This window comes from Caretta caretta, chromosome 3 (genome assembly GCF_965140235.1).
Source record: "Caretta caretta isolate rCarCar2 chromosome 3, rCarCar1.hap1, whole genome shotgun sequence".
In the NCBI taxonomy this organism is placed as follows: Eukaryota; Metazoa; Chordata; order Testudines; family Cheloniidae; genus Caretta; species Caretta caretta.
The window spans coordinates 22,543,672-22,570,348 of NC_134208.1; the positions used below are offsets into that span (position 1 = coordinate 22,543,672).

Below are 26,677 nucleotides of genomic sequence, written 5' to 3' on the forward strand. Positions count from 1 at the left end.
AAGGTGAGTTGCAGGCAGAACTGCAGCATCTAAATGCATGGATGAAGTGGTGATATTCAGCAGAGGGATTTAGGTTTATTAGGAACTGAGAAACCTTTTGGGAAGGAAGGTGCCTATACAGGAAAGAGACGCTCCACCTAAACTGAAGTGGAACCAGATTTCTGGCATGTAAAATTAAAAATCTGACCTTTTAAACTAAGAGCTGGGGGAAGGCTGACAGGTGTGTAGGAGCATACAGTTTGTCCAAACTCCTACCTTAGGGGAGGATTTATTATAGGAGATACTGTATATGCTAATGAGGAGGGGAGACATTAATCTTCAAATGAGTCCTATTCAACTACAATCACATGGAGACAGACAACTAAATGTTGACAAATTTTAGAAGTGCTTGTGTACAAATGCAAGTCTAAATACAAAGATGGGTGAACTTGAATACCTAGTATTAAATGAGGATATTGATACAACAGGCATCACAGAAATTTGGTGGAATGATAATCATTGGGACATGACAATACCATGTCACACAATATATAGGAATGATAGAAGGCTGGACTGGTAGGGAAGTGGCCTTATATGTGAAAGTCATAATCAAATATAGTAAAAATCTTAAATGAATCAAATCATACCATAGAATCTCTAGGGTTAGAAATTTCATGTTTGAACAGTGAGTGTAGAAGAAGAATATACTACCAAGCAGCTGACTAGGATGGTGAGTGATTTGTGAAATGCTCAGGGAGATCAAAGGCTACAACAACAGAACTTGATAATGGGGGATTTCAACAATTCCCCATATTGACTAGGAACATGTCACCTCAAAATGGGATGCAGAGACAAAATTTCTGGACACTATAAATGACTGATACTTGGAGCAGCTAGTTCTGGAACCTACAAGGGGTGAGGCAACTCCTGACTTAAGCCTAAGTGGGAGACAGGATCTGGTCCAAGAGATGAATGTAGCTGGACTGCTTGGTAAGAGCAACCATCATGTAATACCCTTTGGGGGAGGGGAATACCAAAGAAACCCACCACAGTAGCATTTAACTTCAAAAAGGGGAATTACACAAAGAGGGGGCTAGTTAAAGGGAAATTAAGAGGAACAGTTACAAGTGAAATATCTGCAAGCTTCATGGAAACTTTTAAAAAAAAAAACAAACTCAGCAGCTCAGATTAAATGCGTGTCCAACATAAAGTGAGATGACCAAAAAGGCACCATGGCTAAACAGTAAGAGGCAGTTAGACTTCCTTTAAAAATTGGAAGTCAAATCCTACTGAGGAAAATAGAAAGGAACATAAACTTGGGCAAGTAAAGTGCAAATGTATAATTAGGCAGGCCAAAAAACTTGAAGAGCAACAAGCAAATAACCCATACTAACAGCAAAAAAGTTTAAATATATTGGAAGCAATAAGCTTGCCAAACTGGGGCCACTAGACAATTGAGAAGCTAAACAAGAACTTGAGGAAGACAAGGTGGCAGGGGGAAGGACAAGCTAAATGAATTCTTTGAGTCCTTCCTGTGAAGGATGTGAGGGAAATCCCCACACCTGAGCCAGTTTTTTAGGTGACTGATCTGAGGAACTCTTCCAGATGAAGGTGTCAAAGGGAGGTTTTGGAACAAATTGGTAAACTACACAGATGGTAAACTGTTTACCATCTGTGTAGTTTAGCAATTTCTTGGTATTCATCCAAGAGTTCTGAAGGAACTTAAATATGAAATTGCAGAACTATTAACTGATGTGACCTCTCACTTAAATCAACCTCTGTACCAGATGACTGGAGGATAGTTAATGTAATGCCTTTTTTAAAAAAAAAAAAGCCTCTAGAGCCTATCCTGGAAATGATAGGTCAGTAACCTTAACTTCAGTACCAGGCAAATTGGTTGAAACTATAGTAAAGAACAGAATTATCAGACAGATAAACCTGTTCTGTCAACATGGCTTTTGTAAAGAGAAACCATGCCTTTGAAGGGGATCCCAAACATGTGGCCATAGTGTACTTGGACTTTTAAAATATCTTTGACACATCCTTCACCAAAGGCTGTTAAGCAAACCAGTTATGGGATAAGAGGGAAGATCCTCATGGATCAGAAACTCCTTAAGACAGGAAACAAAAGGTAAGTCTTTTCACAGTGAAGAGAGGTAAATAATGGGATCCCCAAGAATCTGTATTAGAACCAATGCTGTTCAATATGTTCATAAATGATCTGGGAAAAGGGGTAAACAGATCATATTGCCTGCAAATTTTGAAACTTTACTCAAGATAAAGTCCAAAGCTGACTACAAAGTTAAATATCTCACACAAGCGGGTGAGTTGGCAAGAAAATAAATGAAATTCAATGTTAAGTGTGTAGTAATGTACTTTGGAAAACATCATCCTAGCTCTACATACAAAATGGTGGGCTCAAAATTAGCCCTTACTGCTCAGAATTATCCATTATGACTCCAAGACGGCTTTCTTGAGAACATCTGCTCATTTTGCCATGGCAGTCAAAGCAACTAACTGTTCAGAACCATTAGGAAAGGGATAGATAATAAAACAGTAAATGTCACTATATATTCAAGGTGTGGGCATATCATGGATCTAATGTATTCAATTCTGGTCCCCCATCTCAAACATGATAGATATTGGACTTCAAAAATTAGGGGTATGGAACAGCTTTCATATGAAGAGTAAAAAAAAAGACTAGGTTATCTCATCTTAGAAAAGAGAGGTTTATAAAATTTTGAATGGTATAGGGAAATATTTTTTCCTTCACATAATACAAGAACCAGGGTAATCTGATAAAAACAAAATACCAGGAAGTGTTGCTTCACACAATACACAGTGAATCTGTGGAACTCCTTCCCAGGGGCTGTTTTGAAGGCCAAAAGTATAACTGGATTCGAAAAACAATATTTAAGTTCATGGAGGATAGGTCCATCAAGGGCTATTAGCTAAAATGGTCAAGGATGCAATGTCATGCTTGGTGTCCCTAAACCTCTAACTGCCAGAAGCTGGGACTGGATGACAGATTGCCTTGTTCTGTTCATTCCCTCTGAAGCATCTGGCACTAGCCATTGTTGAAAGACTGGATACTGGGATAGATGGACCATTGGTCTGACCCAGTATGGCCATTCTTATAAGTGGTTTTGTGTTTTTTTTTTTTTTTTTGTGGAAACGTTATTAGCTTTGAAACAGTACTTTTCAGTGAAACAGCACTCTATCAGCTAGTCTGACCGGCTTAAATATTCTTCTGCCATAGAGTTGCATTGGCTTAGCTTTAAAGCAAGGAGAGACCTGCATGAGAGATTCTATAGTAGTAAGCCAGCCTGGTACTGATTGTGCTTAGCTGTGGGTGAAAACTGAGATGGGAAAGGAATATTACTTACCAAGATCTGGAAAAATGGTACAGAGCCCTGGCTATGTACACCCTTTGTCCCAGTATGACTCATGCTTACAGGCATGACAAAGTCATATATTGGTACACTGGGAGTGGTTGGATCATTACAAAACCTAAACTTTCCCCAATACTAATTTCTCCCTACTGTTACTCACACCTTCTTGTCAACTGTCTGTAATGGGCCACTCTTACCACTTGAAAAGTTATTTCTCCTGCCTTGGTATCCTGCTGTTAGTTGATTTATCTCATTAGACTGACCTAACACTTGGTACAGCAACCCACATCCTTTCATGTATTTATCTGCTCCTGTGTCTTCATACATCTGAAGTGGGGTCTAGCCCACAAAAGCTTATGCCCAAATAAATTTGTTAGTCTCAAAGGTGCCACAAGGACTTTTTTTGTTCTGATACAACTAATACTGCTACCATTGAAACCTGGAACTGGTACAATATACATCCTGATATAGATGCCATTATACCAAAGTTCGTGTTATAGCTTATTCCCATAGTGGAAGGGGAATATTCTACACTGTAGAAGCACCTTATAATTGTGGTCACATGGCAGGGTGGATACAATGGTACAATTGTGTGTAGGTATCCCATTGGCCATGTCTAGTGGCATGGGGAAAGGTTTCCTATCTTGTGCTACAATAGTTGAACACATCTACTCATCTTTCAGCTGCACTGCTTGCCTTAGTTAAGCTACCATTTTAATTACATAACAGAAATGCATAAAACATGGCTGTATTGGGAATTTTCATGAAGATGAACACATCCTTGTCAGGAGGTTCATACTTGGGGTATGGGATACAGAGATGAAACTAGAAAAGGAGTACTTGTGGCACCTTAGAGACTAACCAATTTATTTGAGCATGAGCTTTCGTGAGCTACAGCTCACTTCATCAGATGTTTACCGTGGAAACTGCAGCAGACTTTATATACACACACAGAGAATATGAAACAATACCTCCTCCCACCCCACTGTCCTGCTGGTAATAGCTTATCCAAAATGATCAACAGGTGGGCCATTTCCAGCACAAATGGCCCACCTGTTGATCATTTTAGATAAGCTATTACCAGCAGGACAGTGGGGTGGGAGGAGGTATTGTTTCATATTCTCTGTGTGTGTATATAAAGTCTGCTGCAGTTTCCACGGTAAACATCTGATGAAGTGAGCTGTAGCTCACGAAAGCTCATGCTCAAATAAATTGGTTAGTCTCTAAGGTGCCACAAGTACTCCTTTTCTTTTTGCGAATACAGACTAACACGGCTGTTCCTCTGAAACCAGAGATGAAACTGTAAGCACTGCTTGTGTATGTTTTTTGCAGACTCTAGCTTGTACCTACCAGGCAACTGGTGAGGTCAGTAAGATTCTGAAAAGAGACTTCTTAAAACTCTGTATAGGACGCATAGTGGTCCCAAATCCTGCTGTGTAAGAGCAGTAGGACTAATTCCTGTAATGAGGAAAGCCTTTTTTGTAGCTGACTGCAAACAAACAGGTTTCTCAAATGCCAGACTTTCTCCACTTTCTTGAAGCAAATCATGGTGGAAATCTGGATGTCTGACTCCACTGTCAAAGCCAGCCTTTGCTTTTGCAGCCTGGCAACTAACTGCATCCACAAATCAGGTGGTTGAGTGCAAACAGTTGTCCCACAACCCTGCATGTAAATGTGATGTTGTGGGGGCAACACCTTGCCTGCATTAGAGGCCTGGGTGATAATCTGAGATGCCTGAATAGCTGTCCTATGAAGCAAAAAGTCTAAGATGCCACAAGTACTCCTTTTCTAACAAATTTGAGCATAAGCTTTTGTGAGCCACAGCTCACTGTATTTGGAATGGGGCTGTGGAGGAGGTTAGGCAGGCACTGTCAAGACAGTGACTGTGCAAACTGGAACTCTTCGTCAGTTAGAGGCCACTGACAGCTGGGTCGTCTATTCAGAGACGAGGAAGTACCAAAAGGTGGCTTACCAAGCACTTGAATACAGCATTTCACTTATTCTAGAAACACATCAACAAACCGGCTTGCAAAAGCACTGGGAAGTGTTCTAAGGCACTCTAATATTGCATGTGGGCCTTGGCTAAGGGGCCTGAAGGACCCTTTATACTGGACTTGGTTGGGCCACCCTAGAGCAGTGGTGGTTAACCAGAGGTATACATACCTCAGGGGGTACACAGAGGACTTCTGGGGGTACATCCATTCTAGATATTTGCCTAGTTTTACAACAGACTATATAAAATCCACTAACGAAGTCCATACAAACTAAAATTTCATACAGAGAAAGAGTGAGCAAATTTTCAGTGACTTAAGTGCTGTGACACTTTTGTCTAGTCTTTAGGGGTTTTTTTGTAGCAGTGCTCTTTTTAAGGGAGATGAAACTTGGGGTGAACAAGACCAATCAGACTCCTGAATGGGGGACAGTTGTTTGGAAAATTTGAGAGCCACTGCCCTAGAGCTCATGATGATACTGAAGGGAAGACTTAAGATCAGAAAACTCGTAAGATGTACTGTTGTAGCTCATGGGTAGGGCTACGATTGTTATGGAATCCATAATTTCCAGATACTTCTGTGACTTGAGCCCACAGCGCCCGAGAGCTGCTGCAGGGTCCCCCCCATTGCCTGTGGTGGCTGGAAACTGCAGGGCCCCAAGCTCCCAGCTGCCACAGGCAGCGGAGGGAATGCTCTGGGAGTGCCCTGGGCACCCCCGATGGTATGGGCAGCCCTAGGGGTTACCCATTTTGTCATGCATATTTTTAGTAAAAGTCATGGATTATTTTACTTTATTGCCCATGACCTCTCTGTCTCTCTCTCACTTTTAGTTTAAAAAAAAAATCACAATCTTAGCCTTGTTTGCCTCACTGCTTGAGTAACTTAAACTAAACTTGTGGCACCTTAGAGACTAACCAATTTATTTGAGTCTCTAAGGTGCCACAAGTACTCCTTTTCTTTTTGCGAATACAGACTAACACGGCTGTTACTCTGAAACCTAAACTAAACTTGACACTTAACTGGACAAAACGCTCAACATACAATAAGTAATAACGCTGCACTTGTAGGCTTAGATGGCACATCTATAACATTAGTGGCTGAAGTTGTCTTTGGGGTGTGAAATTCTAGAATGCAGATTTTTTACTATGTAAATTACTGACTGATTATATATGCAGTCTAACTATGGAAACTTAAATGGATTCAGGATATTTAAGTCCTTTACAAGAAAGGTAACTACCAAAGCGGTGGCTGACTTGGTTGAAGACCTCTGTGGTAAGCCTCACCGGCTGAGAATTTTGACAGTATCCCTGGGGCTCTGAACTGATTAAATGTCCTGTCTGTCACCGAATACTCTGATATACCCATTGTATAAAAACCATTTTAAGGTTATTTTTAGGTATTTATAGTCAAATGACCTGTTAGATGACTGGCAGTGAGTAAAAGGCAGGTGAAGAGTTTGCCCAGAGGCTTGATAAATGCTAGAGGACCTAGATCACCCAGGTAGCCCATTTCCCCCCCCCCCCTCCAAGGTTATTGGCATGCATTCCTTTTGATCTGGGGAATATGTCCCTTGATAGATCAGAGGAGACTTCTTGCTAACTTTGGTCTCTCTTCTGCAGCTGGCAGCAGAGAGATGCTGGGTCAATACTTCTAGGACCAGAAGGAACCACTAAGTTCATCAAAACTGGCCAGCTGCCTAGCACAGGCCAGAAAATGTCACCTAGCAACTCCTAAAGTGAAGGGGACATGTGTGGCTGTGGCTTCTGGGATGTGTGCATGTTTCCAGCAAGGAACCAGCCTGAGACTTCAGGTCACATCTGACAGGCTACATGAAGTGATCGGGGTTTGCTACCAAGAGGACCCCAACCTGAATCTGCAGAAGTGGAGAAACTCTAGCTACTTTACCATAGACCCCTGAGAGATCTGATCATGAAGCTCAGAGCCCTTCTAAAGTAGGGTAAGAGATTAGGCTAGATGAAGTCTTCCATGGTATTAAGTGATCCACTTCTCTGAATGTGGGTGACTCAACAGCATGACTCATCAATAGCAGTGATGCATTAATTGCACTGCAGTTGACCTAGCTGTGAGCAGACACTGTTTGCTAGGACAGACTTTCCTGTTTCTGCAATGACTAGCAAATATTGGTGGTCCTCTAGTGCTGGACATAGTATGCAGGAAGCATGGGCTGATGGCAGCAGAAAAACAGAGGTACAACAGCATTTGAAAGGCTGAAGTATTGAGCAGTTGTCTATCGAATGCCTGTAAAAGTTCTTAAGGGCTGTAGTCATGGATCAGGGCCCCTGTTGTGCTAGGCATTGTACAAACATGTAAGACATGCCATATATAAATTAAGAGTACCTTTAACTATTTCTGATGCAAAAATTACAGCTTGTGCCCATTTCAGATTAAATAAATCCTTACAAGTCATTTTGGTCACCTTCCTCCATGCAATCTCTTGCTAATGTCCAAGCTAAACGAAAAGAAAATATATTCTGCTCTAGCGCTAGTAATCTGCATGGGCCACTTATTCTCCCCCCCTCCACTTCCCCTCCCCACCGCCTGCCCCGGGTGATAGGTTGGTGTAGTACACTTGCTTGAGGACTTCATGCCATTTTCTAGGGGGGAGGGTGGCTTCTACAGGTGGCAGTAGCCTAACTGTGGAGACTTGATGCATCGGGGTGCGGCTTGTATAACTTGCCCTGACTTATTTCACCTCTTCTGTAGAAGGGGCACTGGATGAAACTTGGGTCTAGTGTAAAGGGGTGTAACTCCCACTGACTTCAACAGACGCTGCAGCCATTGCAGCGAAGGTCGAGCTTGCTCTTGTTCAGAGACTGATGAAAACCCTGTATGGGAGGGAGAACTGCACCTGCAACTTAATGTACATCCCCTGTCTGAGGGATGGGAGTGTCTTGCAGTCCCAGAGCACACACTAGGGTTGCCAACTTCCTAATTACACAAAACCAAACTTCCTTGCCCTGCCCCCTTTTCTGAGGCCCTGCCCCCACTCATTCCATCCTCCCTCCTTCTGTCACTTGCTGTCCCCCACCCTCCCTCCCTCCCTCACTCTCACGAAGCTGGGGCAGGGGGTTGGGGTGTGGGAGGGGGTGAGGGCTCTGGCTTGGAGTACAGGCTGGGGGCAATGGGTTTGAAGTGCAGGAGTGGGCTTGGGGCTGGGGGCAAGGGGTTAAGGTAACAGTTTAACTGGTGCAACATGCAGTGTGAACACTGCTCTCTGGTGCACGTGGTTTATTCTGGTTTAGCTAAACCTCTTCCTAATTAACTTGAACTAAATTGAAATGAGCCATTCTTACATCAAGTCAAACTGGTTCTAAAAGCCATGTGGACATTCTGAACTCCTTTAGCTTAAGTAAACACTTGCAGTTATACTGGTGTGGCTTTCTCATCCTATCTGAACAAGCTACTAATAGCAAAATGAGCCAGGGGATTATAAGAGGCACAATCAAAAGAAAAAACACACTGTATGAAAGATGCTGCTGGTACTCTAGGGATGTCTTTCTAGAAAGACATTCTGATTTCTCTTCCTCCTGAGCAACTTAAGTTTCCATATTGCAGTGAAAGTTTCTCATTCTAGTTCATTCTTAAACATGCAGGCTCTGCTACTTGAATCTGGCAGTAAAAGGCAGCCTGCATGTCCCAACCATAACAAAGAGCAGTCCACACCCTTCTCCTGCAACTAGGAACAATTTGGTGCCTAGTCAGCTTCCAGGGCAGAGCTAGCTCAGGCTCTTGGGTGTTGCCTCAATCCTCCCCATCTACTTTCTCATTCAAGTTTGTTGCTTTAACCCAGGCTAGCTGGCCCAACTGGGGGTATATAGGTTAAAGCCTGTGTGCTGCTTTCCCTGAGACTGGTGACACACTCATTGTAGTGAGGACACAAGTTAAATTACTCAATGACGAGAAAATGTCTTGCTCATAATCTTGCCTGCCCCACCTGCTCAGGACAGAAGTTCTCCTACAACTCACAGAGCAGCTCGGCATACTGCAGCTCAAGAACTCTGGGATGCACTTAGCAGTCCAGGTGGCACACATGGGAGCATGGCACCATGAAGACACTGTAACTAGGGTAGGATTTTGCATTATAGCTGCACAGTCAACTAATCTGAATGCCAGTCACCCCAGTTACTCCTGTAGTGAAGGCATACCACTAAGAAGGGCAGCATTTGAATGACCCTTAAGTTTTGCTCGCTTAATTCAGAAGGTATCTTTCTAACACAAAGCTACATCCACATTTGACCTCTAAAATCCAATAGGAATGAGCTGGGGGTGGGAATAGCAGCCACTGGCCTGTATGTGACTAAGTAGCTCTGGTTGGCCAGAAAGCCATGGAGGATCTGAAGGCAGTGTCTGGATTATGTTTATTTTGCACATGCTGAATTGAGGAATTTAGTTTTTGTTTAAAAGAAAATACTCCCCTTGGAATCCCTCTGCTCACTTTTTTGTGTAAAGCCATGTGGCCCCTGAGATGTATGTAGTGACTTGTCTGCTGGTCTAACAACCTCTGATATTGGTGCATGCTACACAGTGTGCCACAAGTTAATCTACCTTGGACCTAACAGCTCAGCAGCTTAATGTTTAACTTGCTAGTTCTTGGCTCACTGATAATTTCCAGTAGGGAAAGATAATGCTGATCAGACCTCAGTGTCACATGTAACAGCTGAAATGCAATTCTGAAAATGCGGACAACCAGCTAGAAGGAGTATTTCTATTATAAACAGAGTAGAACTGGATGGCTCATAATGTCAGTCTTGGAAGCCATAGCTCATCAATTCATACCAAACTGGATGATGTAGAAAACATGACACTTTTCTGTTGCACAGCCTCTTCTTTGTAAGACAAGCCAAATCCTACTCTCCTCTCACCATGCAACTGCAAATTACTGGGGTTTCACTAGTGTAAATGGAGACAGCCTGACACCTTTTAGGATTAAATCCTGAGTTCACTGGTGGGCTGGCCTGCCCTATATTGGAATAGGTCCTAGATCCTCTTTGCTGTCTTAGCAAGACAAAGACCACAAACCCATGCTGTCTTCTCACTGACAGAGTTGGAATAGTTAAGTATACCAATGGCTACATTTTAAAAAAAACACACACTGCTCACAGCCACAAGCATGAAACATGAGATCTTTCTTCAGTGTAAATAAGAACCTCCCCTCAAGGAAAAGGGAACAGTAGCCTTCCAGTAGGAACCATCAAAAGTGGAGATGGGGAGTGAGGAGTTAAATGTTTATCTGCCAGTAAGGGGGAGAGGATCCAACCGTTATGCTGGAATTTCTTTGACTTCCTGTTCCCAAAGCAAACACACAAACCACTTCAGTTTGTTTGTGGGGTTTTTGGTTTGGTTTTTCCTTGTATTTTGTACAGGACAGCAACCTTTGAAAGGGACCTTGTCAGCTCTGGAGCACTACTGATAACAGGTAAAGTTGATATGACCTAAAGCAGAAAGACTAGGGATTCCATAGGGGGCAGACTCCCTTTCAGAGGCCCAAGTCAATAAACCTGTTTCCCTGCCCTATAGATTCCTAGCCCCATATACAGACTCTTTTTACATTCACATCTTGACAGTGAAGATGCTGGGATTGTCTTCAAGAGCTTTACTCAAAACCAGCTAGTGCTAAATCAAGCTCTGGAGCCAAGACTTAGGGCATGTCTACACTTACCTCTGGAGTGATCGATCCAGAAGGGGTCAATTTATTGTATCTAGTGAAGATGCGATAAATCAACTGCCGAGCACTCTCCCGTTGACTCTGGTACTCTACTGGAGTGAAGTGTAGGTGGAGCCAATAGGGGAGAGTCAGCAGTTGGTCTACTGCAGTGAAGACATCAGTACGTCAACTTCAGCTATGTTTTTTGTAGCTGAAGTTGAGTAACTTACACAGACTTAGCTCGCCATGCAGCACCCCGTTCCCCCCCAGCATAGACCAGCACTTAAAGACTTTGATTTTTCCAAAGAGCTCTCAATAATTCTAAAATGGTCTTGTACTCATTAAGTTTTGGAAACTGAGCAGGCTCATAGATTTTATTTACTTAAGGCCAGCAGGGACATAAGATCATCTAGTCAGACCTGCATAACGCAAGCCATAGAATCTCATTGTTAAAGCATCTCTTGAAGAAAGGCATCCAGTCTTGATTTGAAGTTTGTCAAGCAATGGAGAATCACCACTTCCCTCAGTAGCTTGTTCTAATAGTTACCTTCACTACCCAATTTGTGCCACATACCTGCTGTGAAACATAGTGAATGTATGTGCTATCTCTAGACACTTATCTGTTCTCCAGTGCAAGTGTTTGTAACCTCTAATTTTCATGGTGAGCTAAAGAGCAGCTCTACTTTCCCCAGCAGCCAAAGTAATTAAGGGACACAGGGAGAGCTGTATGACTCCTGCCCCATTCTCCCTCCCACAACCACCCCTGGAAGCCTTGGCCTTGCCTATATGTAGGAAACTTGTACACCATTGGTGCTAGTAGTGGTGGATGTTTTTATGTAGCCCAGGAATTTTAACGTGTCCCTTGCATTATTTGGATGGTCCTCCTCCAAATCCATCTGGTCTCTCTTGCTCACTTTATAGTAGTTAGAGAAGACACTGTCTAGAGGGTCCTTGTTCAAAGTGCAAGTTGCACATGGGTTGCCTCTGAAATGCTCTTTTCCTTGGTTCTTAGGAAAATCAACTGGATTGCTAATGCAGCTCCCATTAACCTTTTGGCTGGCCTAGGTTTGAGTGTTAGCTGAGTTTGCTCATTTGGAAATGACTACGTTCCCTTGCTAATGTCAGTCAGACTTATGGCATTCAAACTCAGTATTGGAGCTCACGTACCATCGAGCCTGTGCTACCTTGGAGCAGTCTGGCTAAAGCAACCATAAACTGGTGCAGCAAGACCACACAGTGGCCAAGACTGTCTGATTTGGACACAAATACCTTCACTATTATAAGTAATGACTGCACTAGACCTTACACAGGCCTCCCTTAACCCCTTTGCAAACCTATTCCCACAGGACGCCTTTCGTTAACATCTCCATGCATAACTTTGTGTACGTTCAAACAAGCCTGAAGGTGGCTGACAGTGTTAGATGGCAGAAAAATAATCTGAAATCTCTCTATCCATCTGAGCATCCTGCAGGCCTGTGGCTTTGAGCAGCAGAGGATAGAGTTAGTCCCACTCAGGATATTAATTCTAACAAACTCACACATCTTAGTGAGTGTGATGAAGATAATCTTCCACTAGTATCCACGTCAAGCTAAAAAGCTTTTCAAATGGCTGTCGTACAAAGCCAGTCCTTCCAACAGAGTTACTGCCCCCAGCATTTGCAGATGAATTGCATGAAAGTAAGAGTGGATTTGTTCAACTGTTTTTGTGAGTTAACTGTTCAATCTATTCCCAATAACTCCTTTGATTGATGTTCAGTGTGAAAACTGGAAATGGCCAATAGCAAACATTTTCTCCAGCCTGTCTGATAAGCTGGGAATTGATGATCATGTCAGTAATAGACTAGCTAGGTTTTTAGGATACATGTGCCTAAAATGGGACTGCAAGGTGGGCAGCCCCAGTATGCAGCAGAATTATAAGTTGGGAGAAACAAACATGTCAACATAGCAGCATTACTCCAGGTAATTAGGCTTGGCATAATATTTATCTTTTTGTAGTTGGCAGATATTAAAAATAAGCATTAATACCTTATTAATGTAAACTTTCACAGTTGTAGGAAATTATGGGGGGAGTATCAAATTGAATGACAGATGTTGAGATTCAATGTTTAACTGTAAAATACATTTCAACTTCATGTCAAAAGATCATGGTCTCACTAAGGTCTCACTCAGACAGCGCTTTTCTTTTTTGCCAGTCTGCAAATTTTGACTCTCAAAACATTTTTCCTTGGTGCTTGGATGGCAGAATTGACACATATTGGAACTTAACGATTAAAAATGTAATCCTTCCCTGCCAATAGTCAGTGATGGATCTTTAGTGTTCCAGTACGGTTGACTCTGAAGAGTTTAACTTTAACAGACTACTATATAATACTGATCTCCACTAGGGAGTTATAAGAATGGGATACAAATAATCTTTCATCTAACTAAAGGACTTCTACAAAATCTTGACTCCACCATAGGCTGCTACAACCAGTAAAAATCATTAACTGAGCTACCCCACCCCCACAAGCCTCCTGTAAAATCCTCACTTTCACTGAAGTGTGGGTGGGGTGAGATCACCAACGGTCTACGGAACTCCAGCCACTACTTCTCACAATTCATTTTAATAGTCAGAAGTCTGTATTCTGGCAGGTATGAAGGACTCTGTAGCTGCAACTTGCAAGTGTCTTTAGCATAATGGTGTGAAACAGAACAGTACTAAATACTCCATCTATTTATCCAGACAACAAGAGACTCTATTTTAAGGTACTCTATTGGGAAAGCAATACTCTAACCCATAAAGGCACTAGGGTGTTTGGGCTTGTGTAAGATTGGCATGCTTTGCTCACAAACTAATGCAAGCTGGTGCCATGTGTGTTCAAAACAAGAATATAACCACCTGGAAAGATAGTTACAAGCTATTTGCTACTGATAGTCTCTTCAGTGACAAGAAAAGGAGTACTTGTGGCACCTTAGAGACTAACCAATTTATTTGAGCATGAGCTTTCGTGAGCTACAGCTCACTTCATCAGATGCATACCGTGGAAACTGCAGCAGACTTTATATATACACAGAGAATATGAAACAATACCTCCTCCCACCCCACTGTCCTGCTGGTAATAGCTTATCTAAAGTGATCAACAGGTGGGCCATTTCCAGCACAAATCCAGGTTTTCTCACCCTCCACCCCCCCACACACATTCACTCTCCTGCTGGTGCTAGCCCATCCAAAGTGACAACTCTTTACATAATCAAGTCGGGCTATTTCCTGCATAAATCCAGGTTTTCTCACATCCCCCTCACCCCCATACACACACAAACTCACTCTCCTGCTGGTAATAGCTCATCTAAACTGACCACTCTCCAAGTTTAAATCCAAGTTAAACCAGAACATCTGGGGGGGGGGGGGTAGGAAAAAACAAGAGGAAACAGGCTACCTTGCATAATGACTTAGCCACTCCCAGTCTCTATTTAAGCCTAAATTAATAGTATCCAATTTGCAAATGAATTCCAATTCAGCAGTTTCTCGCTGGAGTCTGGATTTGAAGTTTTTTTGTTTTAAGATAGCGACCTTCATGTCTGTGATTGCGTGACCAGAGAGATTGAAGTGTTCTCCGACTGGTTTATGAATGTTATAATTCTTGACATCTGATTTGTGTCCATTTATTCTTTTACGTAGAGACTGTCCAGTTTGACCAATGTACATGGCAGAGGGGCATTGCTGGCACATGATGGCATATATCACATTGGTGGATGTGCAGGTGAACGAGCCTCTGATAGTGTGGCTGATGTTATTAGGCCCTGTGATGGTGTCCCCTGAATAGATATGTGGGCACAATTGGCAACGGGCTTTGTTGCAAGGATAAGTTCCTGCGTTAGTGGTTCTGTTGTGTGGTATGTGGTTGTTGGTGAGTATTTGCTTCAGGTTGTGGGGCTGTCTGTAGGCAAGGACTGGCCTGTCTCCCAAGACTTGTGAGAGTGTTGGGTCATCCTTTAGGATAGGTTGTAGATCCTTAATAATGCGTTGGAGGGGTTTTAGTTGGGGGCTGAAGGTGACCGCTAGTGGCGTTCTGTTATTTTCTTTGTTAGGCCTGTCCTGTAGTAGGTAACTTCTGGGAACTCTTCTGGCTCCATCAATCTGTTTCTTTACTTCTGCAGGTGGGTATTGTAGTTGTAAGAAAGCTTGACAGAGATCTTGTAGGTGTTTGTCTCTGTCTGAGGGGTTGGAGCAAATGCGGTTGTATCGCAGAGCTTGGCTGTAGACGATGGATCGTGTGGTGTGGTCAGGGTGAAAGCTGGAGGCATGCAGGTAGGAATAGTGAATCATGACCTCTCTCAAAGAAGATAGTTTTTACAATGATGTAGTTGCATACTGTATTGATGGCATGTTAGCTGTGGCAATCCCACTACCAAAAACATGTATGCATTCAAGATGAATAGCAAAAGATCATTTCAGCAGTATATCACACACACAAATGGATCAGTGTTATGTTCATAAGCTTCAGTCATATGGTTCATCAAAGACTGTATTAGGTGTTTGGAGCACAGTGGTGCCATGTGAGTTCTGACAGTAACACCTTGGCTAGAACTCTTGTGGTGGGGAAGGGGACTGTAACACACTTGTGCCCAGCCTGCCTTTGTGGGCTGCAGCTGTAGCTGAATAGCACGCAGTGACTGATGGGGAAGTACTCAAATAGTAACGTTCACGATCCAGTAGTACTTCTGTGGCTACCAGAAAGCAGTATCCTGTACTTCATTCAGTACGCAGATGGCCACGCTGTTAAGTTAGTAACTTACTTTCAGCCTTCAGGCACAGCAGTGTAACTCCACCTACATTGTGCTACTCTGATTAGTCAGTGGGATTAAAGGCTTCCTGTTTGGGTAGAATCAAACTGCAATTAAAAGGTCATGGAGAAATCTTGACCATGAGGTGTGTGCACTGTCTGAACAGTGTAATCCCTTTTCTTGATCAAAAACTGAACTAGTCAATGTCTACAGACAGTCTCTGAATCAACATGCAGATTAAATGTCTAGTTAGACTTTGCTGTGTCTGAAAAGGCTGGCAATTCCTTGAGTAGCATGTCAGTACTGAAACCTGGCTTTTCTATTTGTACTATTTGTCTTGTGTTCCCAGGATGGCCATTGTCTAACCAGACCTACTGAAACACTGTGGTCATACTTGGGGGTAAGAATGTCATAACTAGAATACCCTCATAACTCTCCTGCTCTTGTAATAAACTGTTCCTCGTTTAGTTCTGCGCTCAGGTAAACTCTTGGCTGTGCTTTAAGAAGCTTTCATATTAATTTCATGGTGTTAAAGTTTTTTTTAAAAAGGATCAAAGTCCACTAGTCACCTTTGCCGCAACTGCCTGTATGCACAAATGCAGATCTCTACCTGCATGCTGAGCCTTCAGTAGGAAGGTGCCCTCTGAACACCTGTCTGGGCCAAAACTCTCCTCCAATAAATTCAATAGTATCCCCAAGTGGGAAGCCGCAATAAAAAAAAAAATAAAAAAAAATTGATTTTAATCAACTCTTCCATTGTACTTCAGTACTTTTTCTAAAGAGGTGCGTTAAAGCATGTTGACTTACAGCTGCTAGAGCCTTTACACAAGATTTGGCACATCTTGCTAGCTAAGAGGACCAATTAGAATTATATATTTACTTAAATTATAGCTTAATGTTTTCATATTTGTGTACACTTAATATGTTGGAAAATTGTGAATATTGCTTATTCACTAAATCAACTTTTTGCTCAGGATTTGTCAAGTTGCATTAGGATGGTAACTAGAATTTAAACAGCATATACGTTGTTTTGTTTAATAAAATAAAACGTTAAGTATGTTTGGTACATAAGTGCTCATCAAAACGTTTCACATTTACAACGATTTATAATAAGCTTAAGCCTTAACATGTTGTATTAAATTTAGATTTCATTTTCAACAGGTTTATTTAAAAAACAAACTTACAGAAAATTGATTTTTTTCAAAATTCTTGTCCATCTTGGAAAGCGTGGTGGGTGATATAAGGGGGAATCTCATCAAAGAATAAGTAGATGAGATCTTGCATGGAAAGCATAAATTTACATTCTCAATTAACAGCATTCATGTAAACGAGTCTGCCTTGCCTAGCAAATGTTTTCCCTCTCTTCTGGAAGGCAGCTCAAAAAAAAGTCATTGATGTTCCTCCAATTAGTCCATTTCTCTTGGGTTTGAAACAAGCATTCTGCTGCAGTTGCAGGATAACTATTGTACAGCAATCCACCTAGATCAAGAGTAGTGGACTGATAAATCTGGCTGCGATTGTCCAAGAAGAATAGAATCTTCATTCCGGATGCATATGGCACTTTACTTGCCTCTAGTATGATGGGCTCCTTCATGTATGCACCTGCAATTGAATAAAACCCAGAACTAAAGAGACTGTTTTCAGTGTGACTTGATATGTAATCAGCCCAGAAAGTATGGCCATTCTTATGAACTGAATAGCAACAAATGCTGACTTGTTTTTTGGTGGTGCACTTTTTCTATAGAGTAGTAATAAAATAAAATAAAAATCACTCTTGTGCTACTGTGTTCACAAATGTGGTCCTTTTTCTCTTTAAAGCAAACTACAAATGTAAACCTTCCTCCTGAAGACCTGGACTCATCTGGTGATGATGATGATGATACTTTCTCTGGCTCTGGTTCTGGTGAGTAGATTTGGGTGGGTTGTTTTTGTTTTTTTGGTTTTTTGGTGGCTTTTTTTAAAACGCTCAGTTGTCATAAATTCTTCAAGGTCATGACTTTTGGTGTACAGCTTGGCAAAGGTATGTCCTGGCTGCTGTTTCCCTAGAGCAAGGTAACTCAATGACTTTCTCTTCAGGAGCAGCTTTGCAGGAGTACCGTGCTCCTGAGAGTCACTTTAGGCTGTTTTACCTCTTAAGCACAAGCAGATGCTTTCTGGAAGCCCACTTCAATTCTCAATTATCTGCTCCTTGTGGGGAATAAACAGGGGATCCCAGAGATGTCTACAAAGATGTCCTACCCATGTCTGACTTGTAATATTAATGGTGATGTCTGGCTCTTGCAGGCCACTCATGTGAAACCACTGTAGTGGCTCATGCATTCATGGAGCAAGTGAAGGAAACAAAGCATAGGTGTTAAAGAAGTTATCCCATCTATCTGCCTCAATTATGAGGGAGGGAAGGAGCTGGATGAGAAATTTTACTTAGGCTGCTGAAGCTCTGGACTCCTGGCAGACCTCCCTAGACTATCAACTTCCTCTAGTAGTGACTTCCCATGGGCATGACCATATACCCCATAGTGTCAAAGGAGGCCTTCAATGAAATTGGACTCTGGTAGGCATCCCCCATGCTGGGTCACTATTTCTATTGTGGCAGCTCCTAGATTCCCAATGCGGCTCTCCGTTATGCTAGACTTGTCCAAATAAGACAATTCATGTTCCAGAAGACTTATGATCTGGGTATTAAACAATGGTTAAACTTACTGTACAATGATACAGATCATAGAAAACTGCTAGGGACCCTAACTGGGTGCAAGTTTCTATACACCACTAATACCTATTTAATCTGGTCCAGACTTCAGCTCCCCCAAAAGAAATAACTTCCTCAAACTGGTCCATTAGGATAAAATGACTGGAGACCACCTTCTGGTGTGAAATGCTAATCCCTTTCCTACAGTAAGATTAATCTCCACTATTAACTTCTGGTGTCTGGCCACTGTCAAACTTGGCATTCCTGACTATACCCTTCTTCCTGTTCCCAGCTACCCATTTTTTGGATGGGATATCCTCACTGGTAGGGTTGAGAGTAGGAGAAAGGTGGAAAGCCATGCTGAAGAGTCTTCTGGCTACGAGTATTGAGATCAGTTTAGTGATGGGTAAAATGAGTTAAGTTTTGTCAGACTTGCATGACTCCCTGCCCCACAGGGCAATTCTAAGTTACTAGTCAATCAAAAGTAGTTAACACTAGCAGACTTACAGGTCAGTGTGTTACAAAAAGGAATGTTTGGCCTTGATGGGCTGCTTTCCCTCCTTGCAACAAGTTCTAATGACTAATGGCAGACTGACCTGGCAGTACTTGAGTAACCAGTGCATCCAATCTTGGATGGATTTTGGGAGTGACAGGGCACTGAAGCAATCTAATTGCTTTTGGGTCTAATCCGGGCACTACAGTAAGTTGCCTTTTTAATAACGCTAGCACACCACACAACATACTGAACTGCTTGTACTTGTCTGTTGTTTGATCATCTGTACATCAAGTAATGCTTAATATTCTTGTGTAGGTCCCTTGACCAACCATTCTGTGGCTGCCTGGAATATCCCCTTAGAACATGCAAATTCTTCATCAAGGTCAACAATGTCTACCGGAGCAACTGTTCACCAACCTGCAGTTGATGGCACGGAAAATCCATCTGAAAAGGAAATGGTATCATCATCCCCCACTAGTGATGTGGTGCCAGATGAGGCTGTCTTTTCACTTAAGGATGAAACTCACGAACTGGGCTCGGCTGTAGAGAAACCTACAACAAATGAGGCAGTCATAACAAGAAGTCCAACTACTCACAGTCTTACTGTCAGAGTAACCACTACACAAGCGTCAAGCACAGTCCATGTAATGGAACCTAGTATCCATAGTTCTAGTTCCTCTGGTGTCTCTAAAGAAACACTTGATCCCAGCTTCACCACTATTAGTGAGGAAGATGCTCACTCTCCAACTACAACAATTCTAACCAGGGGTATATACCCTATAGATGATAGGGAAACTCCATCTCCTGAAGAAGGCTCCGGGGATCAGGTAAGAATTAACAGTTTCAATCTCAAATGTAGATCTTTCCCATATCCAGTGCTAAAGCTATACAACAGTGCTGGAATGTAGTAACTTAGCTTCATATGTGGAGTGGAACTAGTTTCTATTATGATGCATCATAAGCTGTTAACAGCTGGGTGTAGGGAAAATTCTTTTGCCATCAGTTGAAGGGAAATATTAAAAACTACTAATATAAGAAAACAAGGTCAGTGTAAAACTTTCAGTAACTTCATCAGTGAGCTGAAATGTGACTGACTTGCACTATATCTTTCCCACAGGGAGACTTTATCTTTAGTGAAGAACGAACAATACCATCAGAATCTGAACTGGCTGACTCTTCAAGAGATGCTGAAGCTGCTGGAACTTCCCAGGGGTTAATGGACAGGAAAGAAGTTCTAGGAGGTATTTCAGAATACACTGAATGCTATAGAAGGTCCAGTGTAGTCCTCCTAATCTGTGGCTGTCTAATCTGCTATAGGATCCACCCAATACTGCAGGACCTAGGCTTTCTATTTTAAAAATCTCTAGTTATCAGAGCTCAAGATAGGTTTGGAAACCTGAAAACACTAAATCAAGGCAGTGCTGCACAATATGTAGATGCCAGATCCTCAAGCTTCTTCTAGTCAATATCTAGATTAATGCATTGCTAATAAAAATGGGCATGTTTCAAATTGAATGTGGGAACAGTGTAAAATCAAACCTGATCTAGCATGTAAAGACTATCCTTGGTAATGTAAATGAAGCTGCTGCAGAGTTTTGATCCAGGTTATTCTGAGGTACCTGTTCAAGTGCATGGTGGTACACTGAGGGAAAAGCTTCTACTCCCAAGCAAGGATGGAGTAAAATCTCTTGCAGTACTAGAGCACAGCCTGTTGGCAGGAGTCATGACTTAGGTACAGTGGGCTTCAAGTAATGGGGGAAGGAACATGGATCTTCAAACTTTCATTTTTGGGAAGGAATTGGAGCCTCTGTAGGGGAGGCTTTCAGAGGACAGCTAGGTGCTCAGTTCCCATTGAAAGCTTAAAAAGTGAAGTACCTAATACCCATTTGACTTTTTTGAAAACTCTCTGGATCCTATTAAATCACTTGATTATGAAATGCCTTTATAGTACTGGTCTCTGCTCCTACTAGCTAACTCTGGAATCAACTTCAGTCAGAATGTCTCACTCCTGCATAGTGTCTAATGTGACTTTTGCCTCCCCACAGGTGTCATTGCTGGAGGACTAGTAGGCCTGCTGTTTGCGGTATTCCTAGTGGGATTTATGCTGTACAGAATGAAGAAAAAAGATGAAGGCAGCTATTCATTGGATGAACCAAAACAATCAAATGGAGGATACCAAAAACCACAGAAACAAGAAGAATTCTATGCATAAACACAAGTCTTCAGAACACTTCCCCCTCTTTCTTGAACTCTTCTGTCCCTGCATACAACCTGCTTGTGGTTTTTGTGCATTAAACTCAAGCCGTACAATCATCAGATATAACCCTTGCCACTGGAAACTAACTATAAATTACATCTGGATTCCTGGAACCTAACCAGCTTTGTTGCACAAATATAGATTCCACTTTTTTTAAAAAAAAGTGGAACATGGGACTGCAAGCCACTAAACTTGCTTTGGCTTATCTAAAGACTCCTGGGAGGGAAGGAGATGAGGGAGAGCTGGAATGTATGTATATAATTGACCTTTAGGAGAACAGCAAGAATTAACACGAACAAGGCTTAAATTATCCATGCTAAAGATCCTTGTTAAACTCATGGCCTCCACTGTGCGTATCATGTATTAGAAAGTCTCTACTGCATTTGACAAAGACCAACAGCTGGTAGCTCATGGTTCTGGCACTCTTTCTAGTTGCCATGATCATAGCACTTAATAGTGGCCATAAGATGTCAACTGGAAAAAGGAGTGAAGGGGCAAGGCAAACAAGTATTTGATCACTGGGTTTGGGATTTTTGTAACAGTTGGATGAATGTACTATTAAAATTAACCTAGAATTTAAATAGATTGCTCCTTTGAGGTTAAACCAAGAAATATGACTTTTGGGAACAAACCATATCTAAACAAGGCACGTAAGTGCCAAGTCTAGTCTTACTGGCTCAAATATGATGAAGTCATTATGAGAGAGACCTTACTGTGTTCTACACCAGTGTGGTACTCCGATGGGCAACTGGTGCCATATCCTAGCTATCTACCTCTCTGCATTGTCAGTTTGTAGTGGTGACTTTGAACTAGGTCTGCCATGAGTGCCATCATACCTTGTGTACTGTACATGGCCCATCAGGTACAAAAGACAGAGCAAACCAAGCATCTCTGGCTTCTTGTACTGCCAGACCAGGGAGCAGAGAAGCATATTAACTAAACTGATCCTTTCTTGCACCTTAGAATGGTTGTGGTGTTGATAGGCTCACACTAATATCTACTATATAAGTGCCTAGCTCTTTAACTTCTGACATAATTGGGTCTGAATATTAATGTCTTCAGTTTTAGTGTAGAGTGGGTTTTAGCAATGGATAATTGTCATCGCCACAGCATCACCCAGCTAGCCTATGGTGCCAAGTCATGAGTTGTTTACTGATTAGAATGGGCCTAAGAACAGGAACACTTCCCAAAAGTCTCTTGTTTGGATGAAAGTACAGTTTTGTGAATGGGTTTTTCAAATAAAATAGTCTTTAATGTAATATACTAAGAGTAGATGCATTCAGTTGTAGCTTGTACAATATCATTAACTTCAGTGTATCTTACACAACAAATTTATAGGAACTTTGTTTGAAGGAAATCTCAGTTTCAACACAGACCTTGCCTCTGCTTTGCCAGATAGGGGTTTTTTGTTAGCCTGTTTCAAATTGATAACTTTTTCTGCTCATAGTGAAGGTATAGGGGAAGGAGAGTGTTTACGATGTAAATATTTATATTGCCGAGCCAGAGGAAGTGATCCAAGAACTCTTGCTGACCGAGGCATGTGTTGCATATTCAATTCAGTTTTTTAATAACTTAAATGAATTGTAGAAGGTCCTTCCTGAATTGCTAATTGAGTAAATTGGTGCCTTCTCAATTTCTCAACAAAACCAAGAAAATACTTGCTTCATTCCATCTCTGAACAAGAGATTGCCTTGATGTAGAATGTAGCTGTATGTTAACATTCTTAAAGACAAAACTGAGATGTCCATTATTGCCTTTATTTTTACACTGAATTTTTATAAATTAATGCAACAGCCAGATGGTGTTAATTATAACTGTAATTCTTTGCTTTGTATAGGAATGTAGAAATGCTGGTAATAGGCTTTTCTATGAGAATTCTTCTCATAAACCACAGGAAACTATTTTTAAAAAAGGGGTAACTTCAGTTGTACTGCCAACCTTTCTACAGGCCAAGAATAACTCTGTATATTTTGGTAATCTAAATGGATAGCTGGAGTTATTGACATACAGAAAGTTTTTTGTATTTAAGTGGTACAAATTTAATTTTAATGGAATATACTTCAGTTGGTTATCTGTACACATGCAATAAATGGCATTTTGGCAAATAACTGGTGGTCTACTGTGTCAGCCTACCCGGGAGCTTTCCTACTTCCCCATTTTCAGAGTGTCACATGTAACCATAATGCAGAACTCCAGGATTTACTTTCTTTGAAGCTTGCTCAAGAGCATAAAGCAAATGCAAGCAGCTTCAGCTCTGAAAGAGCATTTGAAGAGTAGGCCCTGGAAGTTTAGCATGTTCTCACTTCATAATAGTAGGGAGAAGCACTTTCTTAACCAGAAACAGTTCAGAGGCAAAGCAGTTTGAGTACTGAGCAGAAGTTGGGAACAGAGCCTCCTGAATCTCTGTCAAAGGCCAACAGCTGCTCAGACAACCAACCTGCTGTCTGAGTCCTTCTCCATACTCAGATTGAGAGTTGTGCTTTTCTCTGTTTCTGGCTTTTTTGGCTGCAGACATAGCACCAGATATTTTGAGGCTTCAAATAGGTGGCCATTGCCTCAGTGGGGATTACTAGCACACAGGAACTGGCTTGGATTTGCAGATGGTGGTAAGACACACTTGGCTTTAGGAACAGAGGTAGTTGAACAGGTTTCTACATGAGTCTCCACACTGAGCCCTACAAATGTGGGGTCTAGGTCTGGTTGGGGAGCAGAAAAACTGATTCCATGTACTCTTCTACTTGTACTAATCTTAGATTCTTCAGTAGGCATCCCTTCAATAAAAAGGACACACAGTAATGGAAATCTTGTGTACCAGGAATCTCCTACTACCTCACCTCTCTAATTCTGTGGTCTAAAGTGACTCTTGCAAGCATTGGGAGGGTGAGAGGACTGACCACAGATGTCCCAAATACTAATGGGATACACAGTGAAACTTCTATCTTGGCCGTAAAGTACGGGGTGGGAGGAGGTATTGTTTCATATTCTCTGTGTGTATATATAAAGTCTGCTGCAGTTTCCACGGTATGCATCCGATGAAGTGAGCTGTAGCTCACGAAAGCTCATGCTCAAATAAATTGGTTAGTCTCTAAGGTGCCACAAGTACTCCTTTTCTTTTTGCGAATACAGACTAACACGGCTGTTACTCTGAAACCTTCCTTTACTACCTTTTTGGGTAGGGAATGGATCATGTAGGTGTCACCACACCAGGGGCAAGATCTCCTAGAGGGTTTGAACTACATTGCCAAAGGACTAAAATACTTTGATGCTACAATGAACTGTTAGTGACAGGAGGGAGAGACCCTGTGGATTGAAGACCTACTGTTCCCCCTCCTACATAGGGATCAGTCAGTCTCAACTAGTGGGGAATTAGCAGAGAGTACATAAAGGAGAGGGGGTGAAGTCAACTTTAGACTGAACAAGCAAAAGAGACATAGTGAGGATACCAGAGCCTATGACCAGATGCAGATTTTTCCATAAATGGAAAGGACTGAATGCCATTTGTGGGTGTGCATGGATCAGATACTTAGGTAGAAAGTAAGAATCTGCTTTTGTGTGCAATTTGGCAAGTGATATGGGATTGCTCATTTTTTTTCTCTTCTTCTTCTCCCCCCCCCCCCCCCGAAAAAAACTCCACTGGTCATTGCTACTTGTACCCATATCAAAACTAACCTGGAGTAGGTTATTGCCTTTGTCAGATTCAAGGGGGGCTGTTACCCCCCTGGGCTCCTCAGTCTAATGGGAATCAGCTGTGCATATGTATAGCCCTCCACAGGAGGGCTGTCAGGGAAGGATTTCCATGCAACCAGGCTTTAGATTCCTTGCCTGTGTAGAATGTGTGCGTTAATCAGCCAAGACCATTTAGAAGAAGAGTTTGGGCCATTGAACTGTCTCTAGATTAGACTGACAAAGTAGGTGAGAAATGTCATCTTAGACCAATTTCTGTTGGTGAGAGTGGCTTTCAAGCTTGCACAGAGCTGCTTCAGGTCCGGCAAACTAACTCAGGCTACATCTACACTACAGACCTTAGAGCAGCACCACTGTCCTGCTCTAAGATCTCTTGTGTAACCGCTCAATGTCGACGGGAGAGCATCTCCAGCCAGCATAGCTATGTCCATACTGGCCCTTTGGGTGGTGTAACTTACAGCACTTGGAGTGGCTTATTGTCACCCCTGAGTGACATTCATTATACTGCAGTAAGCAGTAGTGTGTACATAGCTTAAAAATCATGGACTGAGTAGACACTGGATTATGGCTTATTACAACAATCTGTAACCCACTAACCAGCCCTACAGTTGTTTTCTTCCCACCCCACTTCCTTTCCTCTCTATGACTAGAGGGGTGTTAATGGGCTGCTTTGCCTGGAATGATCCCTTGAAATGTCTTAACTAATTATGCAAAGCAATCTGTTCCACCTTGTATGTAACTGTGACACAACTATGTCTACACTGGCAGTTTTTTCTCTGATCAGGGGTGTGAAAATAACTTGCAACTGACCCAATTTTCACTGATGTAAGCACTGGTGTGGACGGGACTATGTCAGTGGGAGATGCTCTCCTGCTAACATGCCCACCGCCACTCGGGGGTGGTTTAACTATGCCAACAAGAGAGCTCTTCCCCATTATCCTAGAGCGGCTACACAGGAGCCCTTCTAGCAGCACAGTTGCAGCAATATGGCTGCGCTGCTGTAAGGTCTGTAGCGTAGACCTTGCTTTAGGGTCTAGTAAAACTGAATTTAAGCTCCTAGGCTCATCTTCTGAAAGGGGTATGGAGGTGTCCCTTGAGGATGAGGACTGATGGATTGCTTTGTGAAAAGTGTTTGCCCACACATTTCTTTTATCATGAGCTCCTTCAAGAGTATAGTGATTATCTGGCTTCACCCACATAGTTGCTATATGAATAGAGACGCTGTATTTATGGCTTATCACAATGCTCTGTAATCCATTTAAAAAGCTCAGTTGCTTTCCCTTCATCCCCCTTCCTTTCCTACCTATGGCTGGAGAGGCATTAATGGGCCACTTCACCTTGAATGTTCCCTTGTAAAGTGTTAACTACTTATGCTAAACCATCCGTTCCACCTTGTATTTAGCAATAACTTTGAGTTAGGCCATGTCTACGCTACCACTTATGTTGGCAAAACTTATGTCACTCAGGAAGGTAGAGGGTTTTGGGGGGGGAGGGCCACACTCCTGAGCGACCTACGTTTCACTGGCATAAATCAATGCAGTAATGTCAATGAGGCATCGTAAATCTATGATGGAGCTTGCAAGCCTATTGCTGATGTCTGTCGTGTCTTAGCCAGAACCACTAGGCTTACATCCTAAAGGCTTAGCACAAAGTGATACACTCCAGGTAACCAGGCAGCCCATGCCTGTCTTTAAGGCTGAGGAGGAGGTGGTATAATTCCATTTTGAGGTTGTACTCAAGTTTCTTATTCGCTTTCTTGGGGT

At 42.2% G+C, this 26,677-nt stretch overlaps 1 protein-coding gene across 1 annotated transcript in view; it reads left to right on the forward strand.

The window, feature by feature from the left end:
* SDC1 (syndecan 1) overlaps positions 1–23,338 on the forward strand; it is a 35,656-nt gene extending 12,318 nt beyond the window's left edge. Inside the window, exons 2-5 of the mRNA XM_048845592.2 lie at positions 17,610–17,694; positions 19,289–19,800; positions 20,091–20,214; positions 21,019–23,338. Coding sequence (XP_048701549.1) covers positions 17,610–17,694; positions 19,289–19,800; positions 20,091–20,214; positions 21,019–21,185 — 888 coding nt within the window. The 3' untranslated portion in view covers positions 21,186–23,338. The remainder of the gene's footprint in view (positions 1–17,609; positions 17,695–19,288; positions 19,801–20,090; positions 20,215–21,018) is intronic.
* The last annotated feature ends 3,339 nt before the right edge of the window (positions 23,339–26,677 follow it).